Below are 18,020 nucleotides of genomic sequence, written 5' to 3' on the forward strand. Positions count from 1 at the left end.
TTCCTCTTCTGGCAAGAAGCATCCCCTAATTCCCCTCATCTCTCCCTTCTCTGATAGCACCTATTATGTTTTTATTTTTCTTCCTCTTCTAGTAGAATTCAACTTCATGCTTTATTGTCTAGTGTCTTGAATTGTCCTTTCAGCATGTATGTACAGGTTCACCAGATTATAAGTCTAGAGAAACTTATTTGGCATCTGTTTCTTTTATTATCTTCAAATTCGGTGCTGTTCAGGATAATGAGAACAAATGTTTATGTAGCAGATGCTATGTTATCCTCTCTAGTCTAAGTGCTCAACTCACTTAATTTTCACAGATGCCCTATGATAAATAGGAAATTAGGTACTATTTTCCTCATTTTACAAATAAAGAGACTGAAGCACAGAGAGGTTAAGTAACTTACCCAAGATCACACAGCTACTAAGTAGCAGAGCTGAGATTCAACCCAAGCAGTCTGGGTCCAGAGTCCATCTCATCTCTTAACCACCACACACTATATATATATATATATATATATATATATATATATATATATATATATACACACATATATGTATATATATGTGTGTGTATATATATATATATATATATATATACTCTTAACCACCACACTATGTGTGTGTGTGTGTGTGTGTGTGTGTGTGTATAGTGACATAGTAGGCTTCAGTAATGCTTGTTCTGCCATTTTTGCAGGGAAAACAAAAGAAATACGTAGTTTTTGTCCCCCCAAAGATACCATTTTCTAATTTTTCAAGAGTAATCCTCCCACAATCAATGTATATGGCAGATCTGTCTTCATAAAAATACCAAGTACATGTCGTGTCAGTAACTTTTCATACTTCTCTAGGTCAATATTTTCAACTCCAACATTCACTCCCAGACGCTGGTGTCAAGGCACAGAGAAGGTCAGGCCAGGAGGATCTTTGAAGACGCCAAGCCTTATTGCTAAATGTTGGCTTTGCCTGTCCTTCATCCTCATGTCCCCAAGTATAGAATAGCTCCAAATTGCTTACTTAAATATGTGAAGATCATTAAAACTGGTTCAGCCATGTTGCTTTATATTTGTCACTTTTAAAATCAAATATTAAGTAGGGAAAACCCTGAAGAACTTGGCTTTTCATGTTGTGATCTCCTGTTTTCTCCTCAGAACACCTTGCACAGAATATATCTAAATCACATCTGGAAACTTGCCAATACTTGAGAGAAGAGCTCCAGCAGATAACGTGGCAGACCTTTCTGCAGGAGGAGATTGAGAATTACCAAAACAAGGTAGACTGAAGAATTTTACCTAAGATTGAGGCAATGTTGGGAAGGGTGTTTGTGCAGGAGGTTTGAATACAAACAGACCAAAGAATGAATGTTTTTCATCAGGTAGCAGATTTACATTTAAAAATCTTTCTTCCAGAGCTGATCACGTTCTTGGGGCTTTGTCACCTTATTGAGATGTCAGTGTGCGAAATTTCAGAAATGGCACACGGATTCTGTTGTTCCTATAACTATACACATATGTCCTATCATTTGTCAACAGGGAGCTGGATTAAGGAGCTTCCAAAAGGCTCAAAGAATTGGGATTTTTACCGATATCACAATGGAAGATTTCACGGTCCAGAAGTTGATGTAAAATAATCTCAGCCTCATGGTTCCGAAGTTAAAAAGAAGGAGTTTAGAGAACATGTGTAAAAAAATGTTTGGAAGCTACGATTCTAATTCCAGTCTGAATCTAGCAATATGAGGCTGACAAGTAGTGCTGCCAGTTACCTTTTTCTATAAAACAGTCTGATCAACAAATTACCTAAATGGGAGGGCAGGGCTGGAGAAGGAGGACTTTTAATTATCCATTCTGCCTTTAGTAAAAGAAAATGCTGTGATTTTTTCCCCAATAATCATAGAAATTCAGGCTTAGGAAGTACCGTAGAGTTTATCAAGGTTAATCCTCCCCTTCATTTTACATATGAGGAAACGAGCATCCCTTGGCACATGGCTGAGAGCGAAAACATCAGGACTAGACCATGAGTCCTGGTTCCTAATTCAGTGTTTCTTCCATCCTGTTGTATCGGTAGAAACAGTCTTAAACTAAGATGGGGGAAATAAGCGAGCAACAAGATGGATCCAGGTTGGCCTGTAGCTAAATTGGAGAGTGGGTATATAAAAGGAATTAAACAGGACAGGTTGGGGGAATAGCAGCGGCATCACCTTGTTTACCTTTGAGATAGCAGGTAACACCAGCAGCCAAAATTACAAAGGGAAGCAAAAAAGCAGCAAACAGCAGCAAGGTGTGTGAAATGGGATTCAGAGTCAGAAATGCTGGGATTTGAATCCCACCTCCAATACCTCTTAGCTGTGAAACCTCTGTGAGCATTTGTGTCCATTTATGGGAAATGGAAAAACATTCTTGTGAAAATGAAATGAGACAGGGATGTCATAAAGCACGCAGCTCATAACAGGTGCACAATAAATATAACTGACTCCCCTTTGCTTCCCTTCCCCCAGTAAAGTGGTGTGAAATTCCCCAAGGCAAAATAATTGCTTCCAAGGAGATTCTCCTTTGCTACTCGCCATGGCCCAGGGTTAAATCAGTGGCGTGGGTTGCTTTCTTGACTCCCGTTTTCATCTTCCGCTGCATATATGCTCATAACATCTTCCCCCTGTCCCGTTGCCACCAAAATGGTAAGAGAGGAATTGGAGGAGACCAGGAAGAACTTGGAAGCAATCATTATAACCCAAGTAACTGGCCAACTGATTATTTTTAAATCCTCTAGCTTTCTTGGATCCATTTCCAAAGAAGGATTTTACACAATCAGTTAAAACAGCTGTGTCAAGGGTATGGGTAATGGGGATGTTAATGCGTTTCTCTCTTCCAACAGCAGCGGGAGGTAATGTGGCAATTGTGTGCCATCAAAATTACAGAAGCTATACAGTATGTGGTGGAGTTTGCCAAACGCATTGATGGATTTATGGAACTGTGTCAAAACGATCAAATTGTGCTTCTCAAAGCAGGTATGTGCTTTGCAAGTGAATTTTGAGATCTCTGACTAACCTGCTTTCACCGGCTTATTAAAGAAATGCTTGGTAAGGAAGGTGTCGAGAACAGTTTTTCTCCAAATGATAATAGCTCAGTTTCTCTTAGCAGGAACTGAGAGGTTTTATTTTTTTAAGGTTTTTGAGCTATTTGCAGGAAACATTCCCTCCATTTTGCTTCTCCTCTGGGTGAAAAGATTAATTTGAAAGACACCTGCATTCCACAGTTTTAACCATCACCTGTGTTTTGTTTCTGTGCCCCAGGTCCTCAGGAGGTTTTGGTAAGCTGTTACGGAGAAGGCTGTTTGTGGAACTCAGAGAGACATCCCTGGGTTTTTGTTTAATAACAGGAGTCCATGTTTTTCTCACAACTGAGATTCTGTATTATTGCAGGACAGAGAAGTGCCCAAGAAGTAATTCATAAGTCAATCTCCCTTCAGTAATACAGGCCTTAGCTTTGGCACAAGTCTTTAATTACTCTAATGAACTCTGCTGTTTTAAATAGAGAGCTAAGGTGGCAGAGCCTGCTAGTTAAGCCCAGCCCCATTGACTCAGAAAGGGGTCTCTCTGGTCAAAATCAACTCACCAAGACAATAACCCACCCCGTTTCTGCCTTTGCTCAGGTTCTCTGGAGGTGGTATTTATCAGAATGTGCCGTGCCTTTGACTCTCAGAACAATACCGTGTACTTTGATGGGAAATATGCTAGCCCCGACGTCTTCAAATCCTTAGGTAAGGAAATCTCTGGGTGCTTTGTCTTCAAATCAGGACTAGGGGAAAAGATGGGAGTTTGGTGAAAGCTCTTCTTGAACAAAATGGAGATTGGTTTTTTGGACACAAGAGTTAAAGGATTTTATACCTATGTTACTTTATAGTTAATCACCGTAGAAAATATACACAGCTCAAATGCTTTTTGTCTATATTACACGTAACGGTCTAGAGTTTCATTTTATCTAATTGGTAATTGAAGAAATTTTTGTTATATATCCTTCCAGTTCCCTTCCAGATTTTAAGAACCAGGTTTGCAGGGGATATATTATTCAGTAAACTAGAGGATGTGATTTGCTACATAAAATCAAGCAAGGAGCTAAAAGTCTGACCTTCCATACCCGTCAAATAACAACCGTTAATGAGATATCAAAGAAAGAACGTGTAGCTAAGTGAAACTGTGACATACACTTTAAAAATAAATTATTTTAGATTTCTGTAATTTAACTAAAGTAAGACAAAGTCATTAAGAAGAATGGGACGGTATCCAAGAAATGTTGTTAAGTGATTTTAAAAACAATTAAATGATGGAAGGTATGTATGCTTGAGAAGAGCCCGTTGACACTTTTTTTTTTAAATTTATTTTTGGCTGCATTGGGTCTTCGTTGCTGCTCTCAGGCTTTCTCTTGTTGTGGGATGCGGGGGCTACTCTTCCTTACTATGCATGGGCTTCTCATTGCAGTGGCTTCTCTTGTTGCAGAGCACAGGCTGTAGGCACACGGGCTTCAGTAGTTGAGCACGCGGGCTTAATAGTTGCGGCACGCAGGCTCAGTAGTTGTGGCATGCAGGCTCGAGGGCGCAGGCTCAGTAGTTGTGGCGCACGGGCTTAGTTGTTCCATGGCATGTGGGATCTTCCCAGACCAGGGCTCGAACCCATGTCCCCTGCATTGGCAGGCGGATTCTTAACCACAGCGCCACCAGGGAAGTCCCTGGACTATTGACATTTAACTATATGTACATAATATGGAACTCTGAAAGAACAGACCCCAATTTAACCAGCTTTGTTGGGGGTGGGTTTTTATTTTATGGGACTTTCACATTCTATGTTTTCAGTTCTGTAATAGTTACAATAGGGACTTCCCTGGCGGTCCAGTGGTGAAGACTGTGCTTCCAGTGCCGGGGGCACAGGTTCAATCCCTGGTCAGGGAAGTAAGATCCCACATGCCATGTGGCACGGCCAAAAAAAAAATTGTAATGGTTTTACCACCATAATGTGTCATTTTTAAGCATGTTGTACATAAAATAGAGTAGAAAACCAAAAAATGAGTGAAGTTAACATTTCAGTTAGATTATAGCTGTTAGACTCTATTGGTTAAGAGTGTGGGCTCTGAAGTCGGGCAGCTGGCTTTGACTCTCAGGCTGTCATTTCCTACTTGTGGAATCTTCAGCACATTCCTTTTCTTTCCAAGTCCATTTCCTTGTCTTTAAAATGGGGATAGTAACAATAATACCTCCTTCATAGGGCTGTTGTGAAATAGTAGAGTACCCAAAGAATGCTCTCAGAGCAACACCTAACACAGTAATCACACAACAGAAGTTCACTGTCATTATTGCAAATGATGTTGATGGTGGTGATGTTGGTGGTAATGGTGATGGTGGCTAAACTGATTTTTCTTTTAACATTTGAAAGTATTAAACTATAGAAATGTTATTACTGTTCCCTCTGATCTTCAACTCTAGATCCCTCTTCATCTTCTTCCATATTTTTCTCCCAGGATAATAACCAAAATCCTAACCTGTCTTTAATTTTGGCAGGTTGTGAAGACTTTATTAGCTTTGTATTTGAATTTGGAAAGAGTTTGTGTTCTATGCACCTGACTGAAGATGAAATTGCATTGTTTTCTGCATTTGTCCTGATGTCAGCAGGTAAGATAACCAAATACAATGGCTTTGAAGTTGTCCAGGTAAAGAATTTCTACAAGTACATAACTTACAATGGCTATAGACTATTCAGAGGGACTGCCACCCTTGTTAAGTCTAATTTTAAGTTTTTCAGACAACAGTCCCCTGCTACACACGTACATATACATGTACGCTTCTAAGAAGACCTCATGCCATTCTGATAAAATCTTAAGAAATGAGAGTTGAATAAAATCCCATCTACAATTAACTTCCTGCTACCAAGAGAAATGCTGTGCCCTTCTCGACACCAATCTCCAAGAATGGTTTTTAAAACATTCTACTTTTTTAAAAAGAAATCCATTTGGATGTCATCCACAAGCCTATCTGAATTTAATGTATGTTTTCAACCAGTACTGCCTCTTGGTGATAATCACTTTTGCAAATTTGCTATCTTCTTTTTGGAATTCTTAAACATAAAGCCTTTATCTTACATTAACAATCCTAATTCATTTGGCACTCTCTTGACAATTTTAGTTGCCTTGGACTATAAGGTAATTTTCATATTTGCCAGAAAAACTAGCAGCATTGATATGAGTATGTCATTCAGAAACATAACTATTAGAAAGGCTTAAGGGCCATGGTGGTTTCATTTGCACTCATCCAAGCATGGCCTTAGATTTAAATGGCTGTCTTTTTGGAAAGGGAGGACCCTTCCTTCTTTCAAGTGTCAGTAAAGATGGAAAGGCTTAACACTCTGTTTTGTAACTGTCCTAGATCAGTTTTTCACTCCTTTAGGAGCAAATTTTGAAAGAGGGGTGAAAGTGGCCTGTTAGTCCCTGACTCTGCAGTGTGGTGTAGTAATCTGTATCTAGGAATCAGGAGGAGTTGGGGTGTTCTGACACCATGTTGGAAGAATACTCAGGAGTATGGTTTTTCATTTGTAGATCGCTCATGGCTACAGGAAAAGGTAAAAATTGAAAAGCTGCAACAGAAAATTCAGCTAGCTCTTCAACACGTCCTACAGAAGAACCACCGAGAAGATGGAATACTAACAAAGGTGAGAGCCAAAGGTTTCCAGCTGACAAGGCTGAATTATCCCTTGCCCAGATCACGCCAGCCACGTTTATAAGTCACGCCACCAGACCCCAAAAGTATCAGTAAGCAATGGCCTACTGAGAAGACAGAAGTATCCTCGTTTCAAAAAATTATCTTGGGCCAAAATTCAGGTTAAATTCTATTTCTTATCATTGGTTAAGAAGTGTCCTGGAATAACAGAGCAATGATAGAATTTTTTTGAAAGCATTAATACATTCTGAAAAATCCTCCACCTATCCCATCAAAGAAGGGCGGAAGGGCAGAGTTAATATTCTGCCGTGATATAAACTAGAGAATTTAGAATTTAAATCTTTGATTTTAGAAAGACGAAGTTATGAAGGACTAAAACAATAGAATTAATCTATTCTAATATTAGTTCTAGTTCCATTAAAGTCATTAGTAATCAACAGTAAATGACTTCTGTATTCTCTTCATCAATTTCTCATTACCACCCTGCATTCAAAGCATAGGGTTTCATTTTTGCTAATTACTGTCTTTCGCAATAAAAATATAATTAGGATGTCAATTTAAAATACGATAATATCCTTCAGTGTTAGTGCTAGTAGTATGTATTTGGTCTTAGAAAAATCAGCCCTGTTCTTTCTTGGATTATTTTATGTGTTTCATTGTTCCAGAAGATGATTTGAAAGGTTTGGGGTTTTTTTCCTGTTTTCTTTCTTTTCTCCTGATAGCTAGGTTAGGTCAGAAAGGGGAAGTTGGTGGGGGCGGGGGGGGCGGTTAAATGCGGTTTTGTTTTTGATTTCGCACGTGTTAAATGAGACACTGAGGCAGGATTGGGAAAGAGAAAGAAGAAGAACTTTTCTCCATCTTCTTGCCCCATTGCAAGGGTACCATTAGGGTCTTTGATTATAGAGAGCACCTAACACATGGCCAAGATCGATGCTCTGGTGAAGATGTTTCTTAGGATTATTCTGGGTGGAGATAATAAATATTTTGTGCTGTACAGTGCTTTAGAGTTTAAAAAGCATTTTTGCAAGTCATGTTATTATACTCAACAGGTAAATAGTCAATGCTGAGACTTCCACCAGGCCTGCTGACTATTTTTTTTGTTTTCCAGTCAGGGCCTTTCTGCTCAGACCCAGAATTGCTTTGTTCTAGGCAGAGCTCTTTCTCCAGAAGAAACTTGTTGTCACTGGAGTTGACTAGTACTCATTTTGCATAAAATATGTAGGGGATGCCGTCATCTCTAGTTGCAGTGACCTCACCTACCGGTGGCTGTCCCTTTGCTCACTTCTCTGTTACCACATGTCTTCCTTTTCCCCAGTGGTAGAGGGTGGGGTTCAGGATGGTAGAGCAGAAGGCATGTTTGAATAGGAGGAGGAGGTGAGACACTTGGCTTCTTTTGCTTATGAACATCTTTTTCGGTTACAAATTATTTGTCTTCAAAATCATATTTATTGTATACCTGGTATTCTATGATATGACTATATCATCATTTATTTTTACCCTCCCTCTATTACTAGACGTTTAAGTTGCTTCAGGTGTGTTTCACCATCGTAAACAATGTTGAAGATCATCCAGATGCCCTGATGTTTAATTCTCACGTCTCTTCTCTCCTGACCCTATGTCCTTTCTTCCACTTACAGTTAATATGCAAGGTGTCTACATTAAGAGCTTTATGTGGACGACATACAGAAAAGCTAATGGCGTTTAAAGCAATATACCCAGACATTGTGCGACTTCATTTTCCTCCTTTATACAAGGAATTGTTCACTTCAGAATTTGAGCCAGCAATGCAGATTGATGGGTAAATGTGTCACCTAAGCACTTCTAGAATGTCTGAAGTCCAAACAATGAAAAACAAACAAACAAACAAATTAACCGAGACACTTTATATGGCCCTGCACAGACCTGGAGCGCCAACACACTGCACATCCTTTGGTGATCGGGGTCAGGCAAAGGAGGGGAAACAGTGAAAACAAATAAAAGTTGAACTTGTTTTTCTCATGCATATGATTTCCATTATGCCTACAGATATGGACCCTTTTTCTGTCTCGACTTCTTGATCACTGACCTCTGTTTACAACAGAAGGCGGGTACTAAAGTCAGAGGATGTCCTTTTTTTTGTAGCTCACTGCCCACAGACTTTCTACATCTGTCGGTAACAACGGAGAGTCCAGCACTAATCGGTGACTGGTGTGCATAGCGGAGGTTGCGGCATTACTTTGCACAACTTGCTCTTTGTCTCATGAAGGAAGTTTTTATTTTTTCACCGATTACTGCCAGTCAGCAGGATGGCACGAAAAGGGTCCATAGCACTAGCAACAATAGCATTATAATATATTACAGGGTAAATGGGCATGAAGACTATATATAGCTAAAAGAGATATTGTTTATATATTGTTTTAATTAATATAAAATGTAGTTACTGGTGTAGCTTTTCCTGTTGAATTGATAAGGCACTTTCATTTTGCACCTTTTTTCTTTAAATTAAATGCTAGCGTGTTCACTGTCGTGTCGCATGTGCACCAGAAACACAAGTTTAACTGAGAAGGCTTGGAAGGTACGTCGGGAGGTATTTATGCTGCTGTTTACACAATTACTTTTAAAAGACTGGCTGGTCATATCTAGAAATCACGCTGTTGGATTAATTTTTTTTTTTACACATGAATTTGGAATTAGAAACAGAACTCTCCCTAAATTGTACTTTGCTTTTGGGTCAGTTTAAGGATAGATGTGTTTATGCTTCATACAAAGTTGAGTGATTGATTGATTGGTGCTGTGGACTTACACCCTCGTGCACAGTATTTTTTAAAAGCTTTTGAAAATGCCACCTCATTGAGGCAGGGGAAGGGAGGCTTATTTTGCACAGCTGCATAGTTATATAAACTCAGCCTCAACTTGGAGTTCTTATGCTTTAAGAACAGATCAGTAACCAGAATATTTATCAGAATCTAGCTTTTATTAGAAGAAGGACCCAAAGATTATATCTGGAGCAAATGCACACTCCCCATGTGAAAACATGAAGCATTTACTTTGTGAATGTTTATGTTCTTGGTATAATCTAGGAACCCTGAGAGTTTATCTCAGAGTGAATGGTTTCTAGACTAACTGCCTCTAGATGGTGTCATTCTAGAACACTGTTCTCCATATTTCACAGTCAATGGATAGGAGGGCAAAGGAGGCGTGCGATGTTGAACCAGTTTCTCTTATTTAAGTATTAAATATTTTAAGCCTTTAAAGTGAAGTCGATGCAAGCTGCAAACATTTACTTTAGTGTTTATCTTCACTAGAAAACTGTGGACTGTAATTTATTTTATTAAATCTTTAGAAGATTGTTTGGCTTTTGTGTTCAGGTGAGAAATATTGAGTTGTTTTTGTTTAATGTTGTGGCTTTTTTTTTTTTAATAATTCCCAGTGGGGGAAGGGAGAAGGAACAGTCTGATAGACAAGTGTGCATATTTTAAAATAAATGACCTTTGGGAATGTAGGCATTTAGATGATGATTTTAGTCACACTTGAAGTGGGATTCAAACTTCTGGTCTGCCATCGAAGACCATGTTTGTACAGAAAAGAGAACATTTCCCATAGTGTAAAAGTGGGAGTTTCCAGGCAGCCCGTTACAACGAAGAAAGCATCTCCCCTACCACCAGGGTCCCTCCCAAATCTTCTGCAGGAATTCAGCTCCTGCTGTCGTGCTGGGTCATCAAGCACGAGTTTCCCAGAGCCCTCCACTCTGTTTTTAACTCCACTGGCTTTCTGACTTGTTTCCTGAGGGACTTGGAAACGGGGAAGGAATTATTCACACTGAAGTGTGTATGAAGCCTAAATGACATCTAAAAAATTGTTTTTGCAACAATATAGTAAGGGTTTCACCATAAATAGAAGACGAGAGTAATATTTACTTACTTTAAGTAAGTAAAATTTACTTACTTAAATTTCTTACAAGCATATAAAACTTTATGGGACTTTATATAGAGAGGTAACTATCAGCATATAGTATTTATATTTGGGCAAGAAGGGTTAAATCAAATTTTTTATTTAAATAAGCATAGTTCCTTGAAAGATCAATAGTATTTATACTCTGAAAAGAGCACCAAGCTTAGTTCGGTTATTTATTTATTCATTTTTTTTTCATGTTGTTTCTCCTTTGGGGGGAAATGGTGTGTTTTTATTTTAGTTTTGGTTTGTTTTTTGTTTTCGTTTTTTTGTCATTCTGATTCACTAAATTTGGGGATGGTTTTATTAAAGTCTATTAACTTCTTTTTAACCAAAGCTTTCTGAATATGACCAGCCTCAGGTGCTAGCGCATTAAAGAGCAACTAAACCTAATTCCAGTGTCCATTTGTGAAATGATGAGAGCTAATTGAACTTCTCTGAGGGTGAGAGAGAACACAATGTTGAACTTAAATTCCTTTTCCCAGAAAGGATTTTGCATGTACCTAATGCAAAAAAAAAAAAAAAAAAAAAAAAAAAAAAAGATGCTCTAATCTCAGTAATAGTCACACCATGGTGACATTGCTTTTAGAGTAAACCAAGATACATTGACATGATGCTGCTACTAGGTCTTTGTGAAAGAAAAACAGGGTGTGAGACTTTAAGACTAAGTACATCGACAGTGTAGGAACAGAGTACAGAGTAATAGAGGCGTGCTAGGTGAAATGAGGGAACAACTATTATTCGGATCGAAGTTGGGATCTGAAGTTAAACAATAATCTCTGTTGAAAAAATATGAGGTACAGAGAAGGATGTGAAAAACTTTATTTTTCTTTTCTTCCTTATTATAGAAACACCTGTGTGATGACACAAAATACTTGGTGATATAGAACAATTATTATTCATCGTTCTTATAATAAAAATTTCCTAATCTTAAATGTCCAATAGTCTTTTAAAGATTGGAATCACGTCATTGTTATCCCGGCTGCTGTAATGCCTTTTATACAATTTTTTAACGTAGGGTAAATAAGGCTTTTGCACAGAGCCTGAATACCTTCGGTTACAGTGGTGTCCAAATGATTGCATTATATTGTGAAGAAACTGGCCGTGGTCACAATGAAATCAAAAGTGCAGATGAAAGTGCTTTTGGGGGCAGTTTGCAAATTGTGGTTAAAGCTACAGATTTTTTTTTTTTTTTTTTAAGTGTTCAGCATCCCAGTTCGCTTTAAAGGTGTGGGTTTTTTTTTTTTTAAGTCTTCAGCATCCTAATTCACCCTTTCTAACTTAAAGAAAACATGACTTAAGACACTGCTTCTAAGTTTGGTTGTTCTTTATAGTGTGGATATTCAGATCTCTGTGAGTGTATGGGGGTGGGCTGAGGGTCAGATGAGGAGGGAGCGTGTGTGTGTGTGTGTGTGTGTGTGTGTGTGTGTGTGTGTGTTTATGTCTGTGTGTATGATGTGTGTGTGTCGAACCGCTTCTAGGCTACTAAGTGTCAATGGAAAAGAAAATGTATTCAAAATACTTAAATCAAAACTAGAAGATGGAAAAAAAAAAGATTTATTCTATACAAAGCCTTGTCTGGACCACTTTAGAGAGACTTCTATTTTTTTAACCCTTCTATAAATATTTGATGGCACTTGAAATATTCCTGCAATAAAATGTGATTTGTGTAAAGAAAAAAAAAAAAAGATTTTGTAATGTGAAACAAAGAAAGAAAGTAATGTAATTTTCTAAAAAAAAAAATACAAACAAACAAACTTTGTATTATTTTCTTGATGGAATTTGTCTATCTGTCTTTGGAGAAACTTTTTATTTCATTGAATGTGCCATAGTAGAAATACGTGTTTTTAGTTTTAGACTTAAGGAATAGCTGTTTGTGTTCCGACATTCCAAAATGCAAAACAACCTAGTAGAATCTTTAATGAAAAGGTTTAAGTAGGATGTAAGCTTCTCTCATTGTTGCTTTTTTGCACATGTTCTTCATTCCTCTCTAGTGCAATATGTACATAGAGCACTTGCGGGTGTACCTTGATCCCTCAGGGAAAAATACATATTTGTACAGTTTTTTTTGGTTTTGTTTCTCGTTTTGTTTTTTGTGGTTTTTTTGCCTTTTGTTTTTGGCTAAGGAATGTCGACTGAATCACTTGTTATCGTTGAGGGGCAGCCAGATAATAATCCTAAAGCCACTGTTTCAAACATTGATTGTTTAAATCATGTGTCCTTCCAGTGCTATTATTTGAAGATAATAATAATAAAAAGTTATTTTCTGACAGTTCTTTGTGCTGATTGGTGGGAAAAAAAAAAGGGTAAATAAGCACCTTACAATTGACTTACTGTGAATGACAATCCATCTTGATATCAACAATAGAAGCCCTATCACTTTGGAGTTGGGGTTAAGAGTCAGAAACAATGTGCTCAGGGATCTTCTAAAACTCTTAAAACAGGGTGGCCAGTACTACTGGGACAAAATTGTGTTTTGTGTTGTTAATAATAATGATAATACTATCCCTCCAAGGCACAAGTGAACTGTGTAGAACTGCGCGTGTGTATAAACTTCACTGTTGTTCATTTTGTTTTGTTCAAAATGTATGCGTTCTTCAGTCTTATATGCTTAAAAACATTGAATAACTTCCAAAGCAGTACAAAGTGATGCCAGTATGTTCAAAAGATAAATCAATAGGTCATATATCAACAAAGCATCATTCAAAGTACAGTCCTGCCTACTCCACTTACCATTTCTCTAATAATTAAAATATTCTTGATAAATATATTTATAGCATTATATGTTAAAAACTATTATTCCAAATCCTATATAGCATGGATAAAAATTTTTTAAAGCAGTAATGAGATGAGAGCCCTACCTATCAGTGCAATGAGAGAGGTAAAAGATGAAACATTGTGGTTTTTTTCCCCAAATACCAGCAAATAACTCCCATTTTCACCATGTTCTCCTCTAGAAATAAACCCAAAAAATCTCTTTATGTAACACAATTCTTCTACTTCCGCATCTGTAATCTGTACGAGAGCTAATGTTTAAAGACAAACAAAACCCACCAGTGTAACAACAATGTGACCTAGCTTTTAGGATTACCTTTTACATTTTTGAAACATTTTGAAAGTAATATTTTGATATATTACTTTCCGTAAGGTCAGTGAACATCACTGTAATTGTTGGCTTTGGTTCTTGCACACCTAGAATATACTTTCAGAAGAAGCTTTACATGTTTTCTTACCACTATGGAAAACCAAAATTTGGGATAACTTTCCATGTGTTTAGATAAAAAAGAAACCATCACTTTGTTTTGATGATAAAGACTATGGGAAATGGCAGAACTCTCTCTCTCTCTCTCTCTCTCTCTCTCTCCTCTGCACACACACAGACGTTATTGACGTACATATTATAACATTTGGTTGCCACTTCTTACTTACAAAGATATGACACAGCAGAACCCCATAAAAACAACTTTATACTGTGGATCAAATTATATGCCCATAACTGCAATTGCAACAGTTAATCTTCATCTATTACTAAAAGTCTGTGATATGGGTCTTAATTGTATTCCCAAAACAGTAGTATTGTTAAAGAGGTTCCACCAGATTGGACGAAAGAGACCTTCCTATTATTGTTTATTTTTAAGCAAAGAGCAGGCTGGCAAGCAATGTCTTTACAAAGCAATTGGTTTCACTTTGGGGTCTGTTTGTTTGTTTGTGTAATTGTGATCATTTTTGTCAGGCTCTCAGTACAGTTTTTAAAATAATCCAGACGCCTGGCTTCATACCAAGGAGACATCATAGATGGGGAGGAATCTCCATGTTTAACCAGACCCTCAGAACTTAGAGCAATAAATACATTCAGTCATTTATTTATTTATAAAGGAATGACAGAATATTCAATCCAAATAGAAACAATGTTTTTTCAGCAACGCAGCATAACATGGAGTCTTATGTTAAGAAGGTGAATATGAGAATATTAAGTAGATGCCTAGAAAATCCATGTTTGCTGTTGACATCTAGTGTGTTTGCCACATTAGTAATATCACACTTTTTTCTTTTTCCCTTCTAAGAACTGATGAAAGATCTCTTGCTGTTAGCTTTGACATGCTGCACGTGCCATTATGTTGTTCTCTAAGAGCAACTAAATTCTTTGCAGTATTCTTGTGTGATTCCGTTCTCCCTCGTTATTACTTCAATGTGGATGAGTACTATCTCTAGGAACTTGGTTATCATTGAACAGATTGCATATGTAAATGCAGATAATTCTTGAGCAATATAGTGAATCTGATTTCACACACACACACACACACACAAAATCCGTATGTACTGTACACATCTTCCTGAATCCAAAACTCTCTCCTTATCCACAATGGTTTGAAATCTCATATAAAACAGTGGTAAATTTTTAAACATTAGGACATTAGCTGGCTGCTTCTTTAAATGTACCTGTATTGTCTGCCTGCTCCTTTTGTGGAGATGTGTTTTTGTATTGGATGTTTGGGCCAATGGGAGGCTTCAAGCTACAACATATTTTCCCAGTTTAAATATATTTAACATACGACAAACCCCAGACAAGGCTTTTAATATGTATAAAGAACTGCAGTGTTAGGTGGTTTATTTGCAAACCGTTTTCAATGTTGTCCATTTTTATGGCACCTTTAACAATATTCTTGTTTCCAAAGTACACACACAAAAAAATAGGTTAAATAATCTAGCCATAACTGAATGTCAAGCAATAAAACAAATGACTTCTGTGCATAGACTTAAAAAAATACAAATTTTAGACATCTGCATGTAAATGCAATCTCTTGTTTACTGCTTTCTTCAACTTGAGCAATTGATTCCTTATTTACTATTAACTTAAGAACTTGTAATGGCCTGTAAACATTTTCTCTCTTACTCTTCTTTCAAATTTACCTTCGTCCCTGCTTTTGAGTCATAATATTTAATGTTGTTCTGCACATCTCTATACAGTTAACTTTTTGGCTTTCATTCTGTATAGATAAGAAAATGTTATATTATAAACAGCCTACTCAGTGCAAATATTTATCTGTTTATCAAATCCACAATATGCTGTATGATACTGGTTTTACTATATAATCTATTTTAGACATAGCTGTTTAGAACTAGAGTGTGCTATTTTTGTGTTTTTCTGATGTGTGGTGCTAGATAAGTTACTTTTGTGAACAAAAAAAAAAAACCCCTTTTATTCCTAGACAATACCACCTTTGGGTCTTGTTAATTTCACTGAGTATAACTATATATTTGTATATATATATACATATATATATATATATCTACTTGTGCCCAACTGGCAGCTGTATCAGAGTGCTGGATTTGGGACATGCTTTTCTCTTTAAATACATAATATCATTATATAAATTATTCTAGAGTGTATTTAATTAGGATAAAATTACTTCCTTAGTATGGATATTTGACATCTATAGGGTGAATTTGTTCATAAATATGGATATATAAAAACGTATTAGCATTTACTTTATGTTTGCTACTTGGCTTTATACCATATCTCCTAAGCTGAAAAATAATTTGCCAGGCCTTCCAGATCCTAAAGAAACACTCTAGTTTAATGGAGTAATATTTTTTTTCTTACTAAGGCATCTTATTATTGGCACCTGGCAGAGTTATGTATTAGCTCCTATTATAGATAATAGGCACTTATATAAAGTATCCTTGGTGGCTTGATGGCAGAATAAACCTTTCCCCTCCTACCTGAGCCATGAGAAGTATATAGACGTCCGCTATCATGGCAGAACATTGGCCATAAAGCAACTTTGACAAGGGGTGTTCTGTGTTAACATGACCTCAACCAGTTCCATGAACTGAGTGAAGGACCTTCATTTTAAAAGTCATTTAATAATGAGCTTAGTTAAACTCTTTCACCTGTTCTTCCAAGACTTATCGGCATTGTTAAAAAATCAAAGTATATCAAATATCTAACTAAGGATGTAGTTAACCTTATTAAATATTGATTAGAATTGTTCTGTAATATTACTGAATTTGTAAGATCTTTAGCAAAGATTTTTGAGCAATTTATAAATATAGAGCAAATGTTTCTGTTTATTGCACTTTTTGTAATTGAAGGTGATAAATTCTCAAGCCATGGTTATTGGCTTCCATGCACTGAATATTTACCCACAATTCTAGACATTTTCCATTTTTATGGAAGAGTTGCTGTTACCTTAATTATAAATGCAATCATGTGGTTAATGAGAGCTAATGCTAACAGTTAACCTTTTAAAGTGAATTGGCTACAATTTGAGGGAGAAATCTCTTTTAATACAAATCATGTCATTCTTTACTGCTTCGCTTAGAAAGGAATTGAAACCTTTTTTTTTAAGCACCATTTAGTATCCTAAGCTTCCTGAGGCTAGAGATTGTATTATCTCTTTGTGTCTGCACCATGGCCAGAACATGTCAGCATTTGATCATTGTTAAATGACAAAAAGTATGCCCCAATTCAAACTTTTTTCCAGGGTTGTTTTGGTAAATTTATAAAGTATGCCAAGCCTTATGGTTAAAACTTTCTTCTACAACTAAGTATTAAAGCCACATTTTAAAAAGACCACATGAAATGCTGATTCTAATTGTGTGTAGGTCTTGAGGATTAAGCACACAAATTTCACAAAACTCTGTGAGTAACAAACTCAGCCTTCTGTAAATATACATGCAAGTTTGGAAACAGTAATACTGTACCTATAAATATATGCTGTCTGTTTTGTGTACAGTATGTAAAAACTCTTTTTCTGCCACACTAAAAATGCAAGCCATTTATGGGAATCCTAAAAATAGTATTGTACTAAAACTTTGCTAATGATCTTTATTAGAGGATCATTCAACTTTTCACTTACATTGGGTTTTCTTTTCAATTCACTCTTACAGTAGTCTGCTTATTTCCAGCTGTTTGTTATTTTATTGAGTCCTGAATTTAAAAAAAAATATTTTGATTCATTTTGTACATACAAGCTGTAAAAAAAAGAGAGATTTAATGTTGTCTTTTAAATACTCCGATTTTCATTCTAATATGAATGTTGTTATATTGTACTTAGAAACTGTACCTTTAATATTACATTACCTTTATTAAAAGTGCATTGAACACATCAATTTTAGATGTGCTTTATGTACTGTTATCCTATAATAAAATTTCAGCTTCTAATGGAACACTTGCCTTGTTTTTCTTCTTTTTTCTTGGTTCTTGAGTTGCATTGTACAGAGTTTTCTAGCTTACATCTTGTCTCCAGAGAATGGAGTAGTAGAACCTTGCTACTCAAAGTGTGGTCCACAGACCAGTAGCACTGGCATCACCCGCGACCTTGACCTTGTTAGAAATGAAAAATCCTAGGCACCACCCAGACCTTCTAAATCAGAATGTGCATTTTCACAAGGTC

At 36.7% G+C, this 18,020-nt stretch overlaps 1 protein-coding gene across 2 annotated transcripts in view; it reads left to right on the top strand.

The window, feature by feature from the left end:
* RORA (RAR related orphan receptor A) overlaps positions 1-17,785 on the top strand; it is a 731,081-nt gene extending 713,296 nt beyond the window's left edge. For both annotated transcript variants that reach the window (XM_059057843.2, XM_059057846.2), the window contains 6 exons: positions 1,146-1,267; positions 2,863-2,995; positions 3,640-3,747; positions 5,539-5,649; positions 6,570-6,682; positions 8,328-17,785. In XM_059057843.2, coding sequence (XP_058913826.1) covers positions 1,146-1,267; positions 2,863-2,995; positions 3,640-3,747; positions 5,539-5,649; positions 6,570-6,682; positions 8,328-8,492 — 752 coding nt within the window. In that variant the 3' untranslated portion in view covers positions 8,493-17,785. The remainder of the gene's footprint in view (positions 1-1,145; positions 1,268-2,862; positions 2,996-3,639; positions 3,748-5,538; positions 5,650-6,569; positions 6,683-8,327) is intronic.
* The last annotated feature ends 235 nt before the right edge of the window (positions 17,786-18,020 follow it).

This window comes from Kogia breviceps, chromosome 3, assembly GCF_026419965.1.
Source record: "Kogia breviceps isolate mKogBre1 chromosome 3, mKogBre1 haplotype 1, whole genome shotgun sequence".
Classification (NCBI taxonomy): domain Eukaryota; kingdom Metazoa; phylum Chordata; class Mammalia; order Artiodactyla; family Physeteridae; genus Kogia; species Kogia breviceps.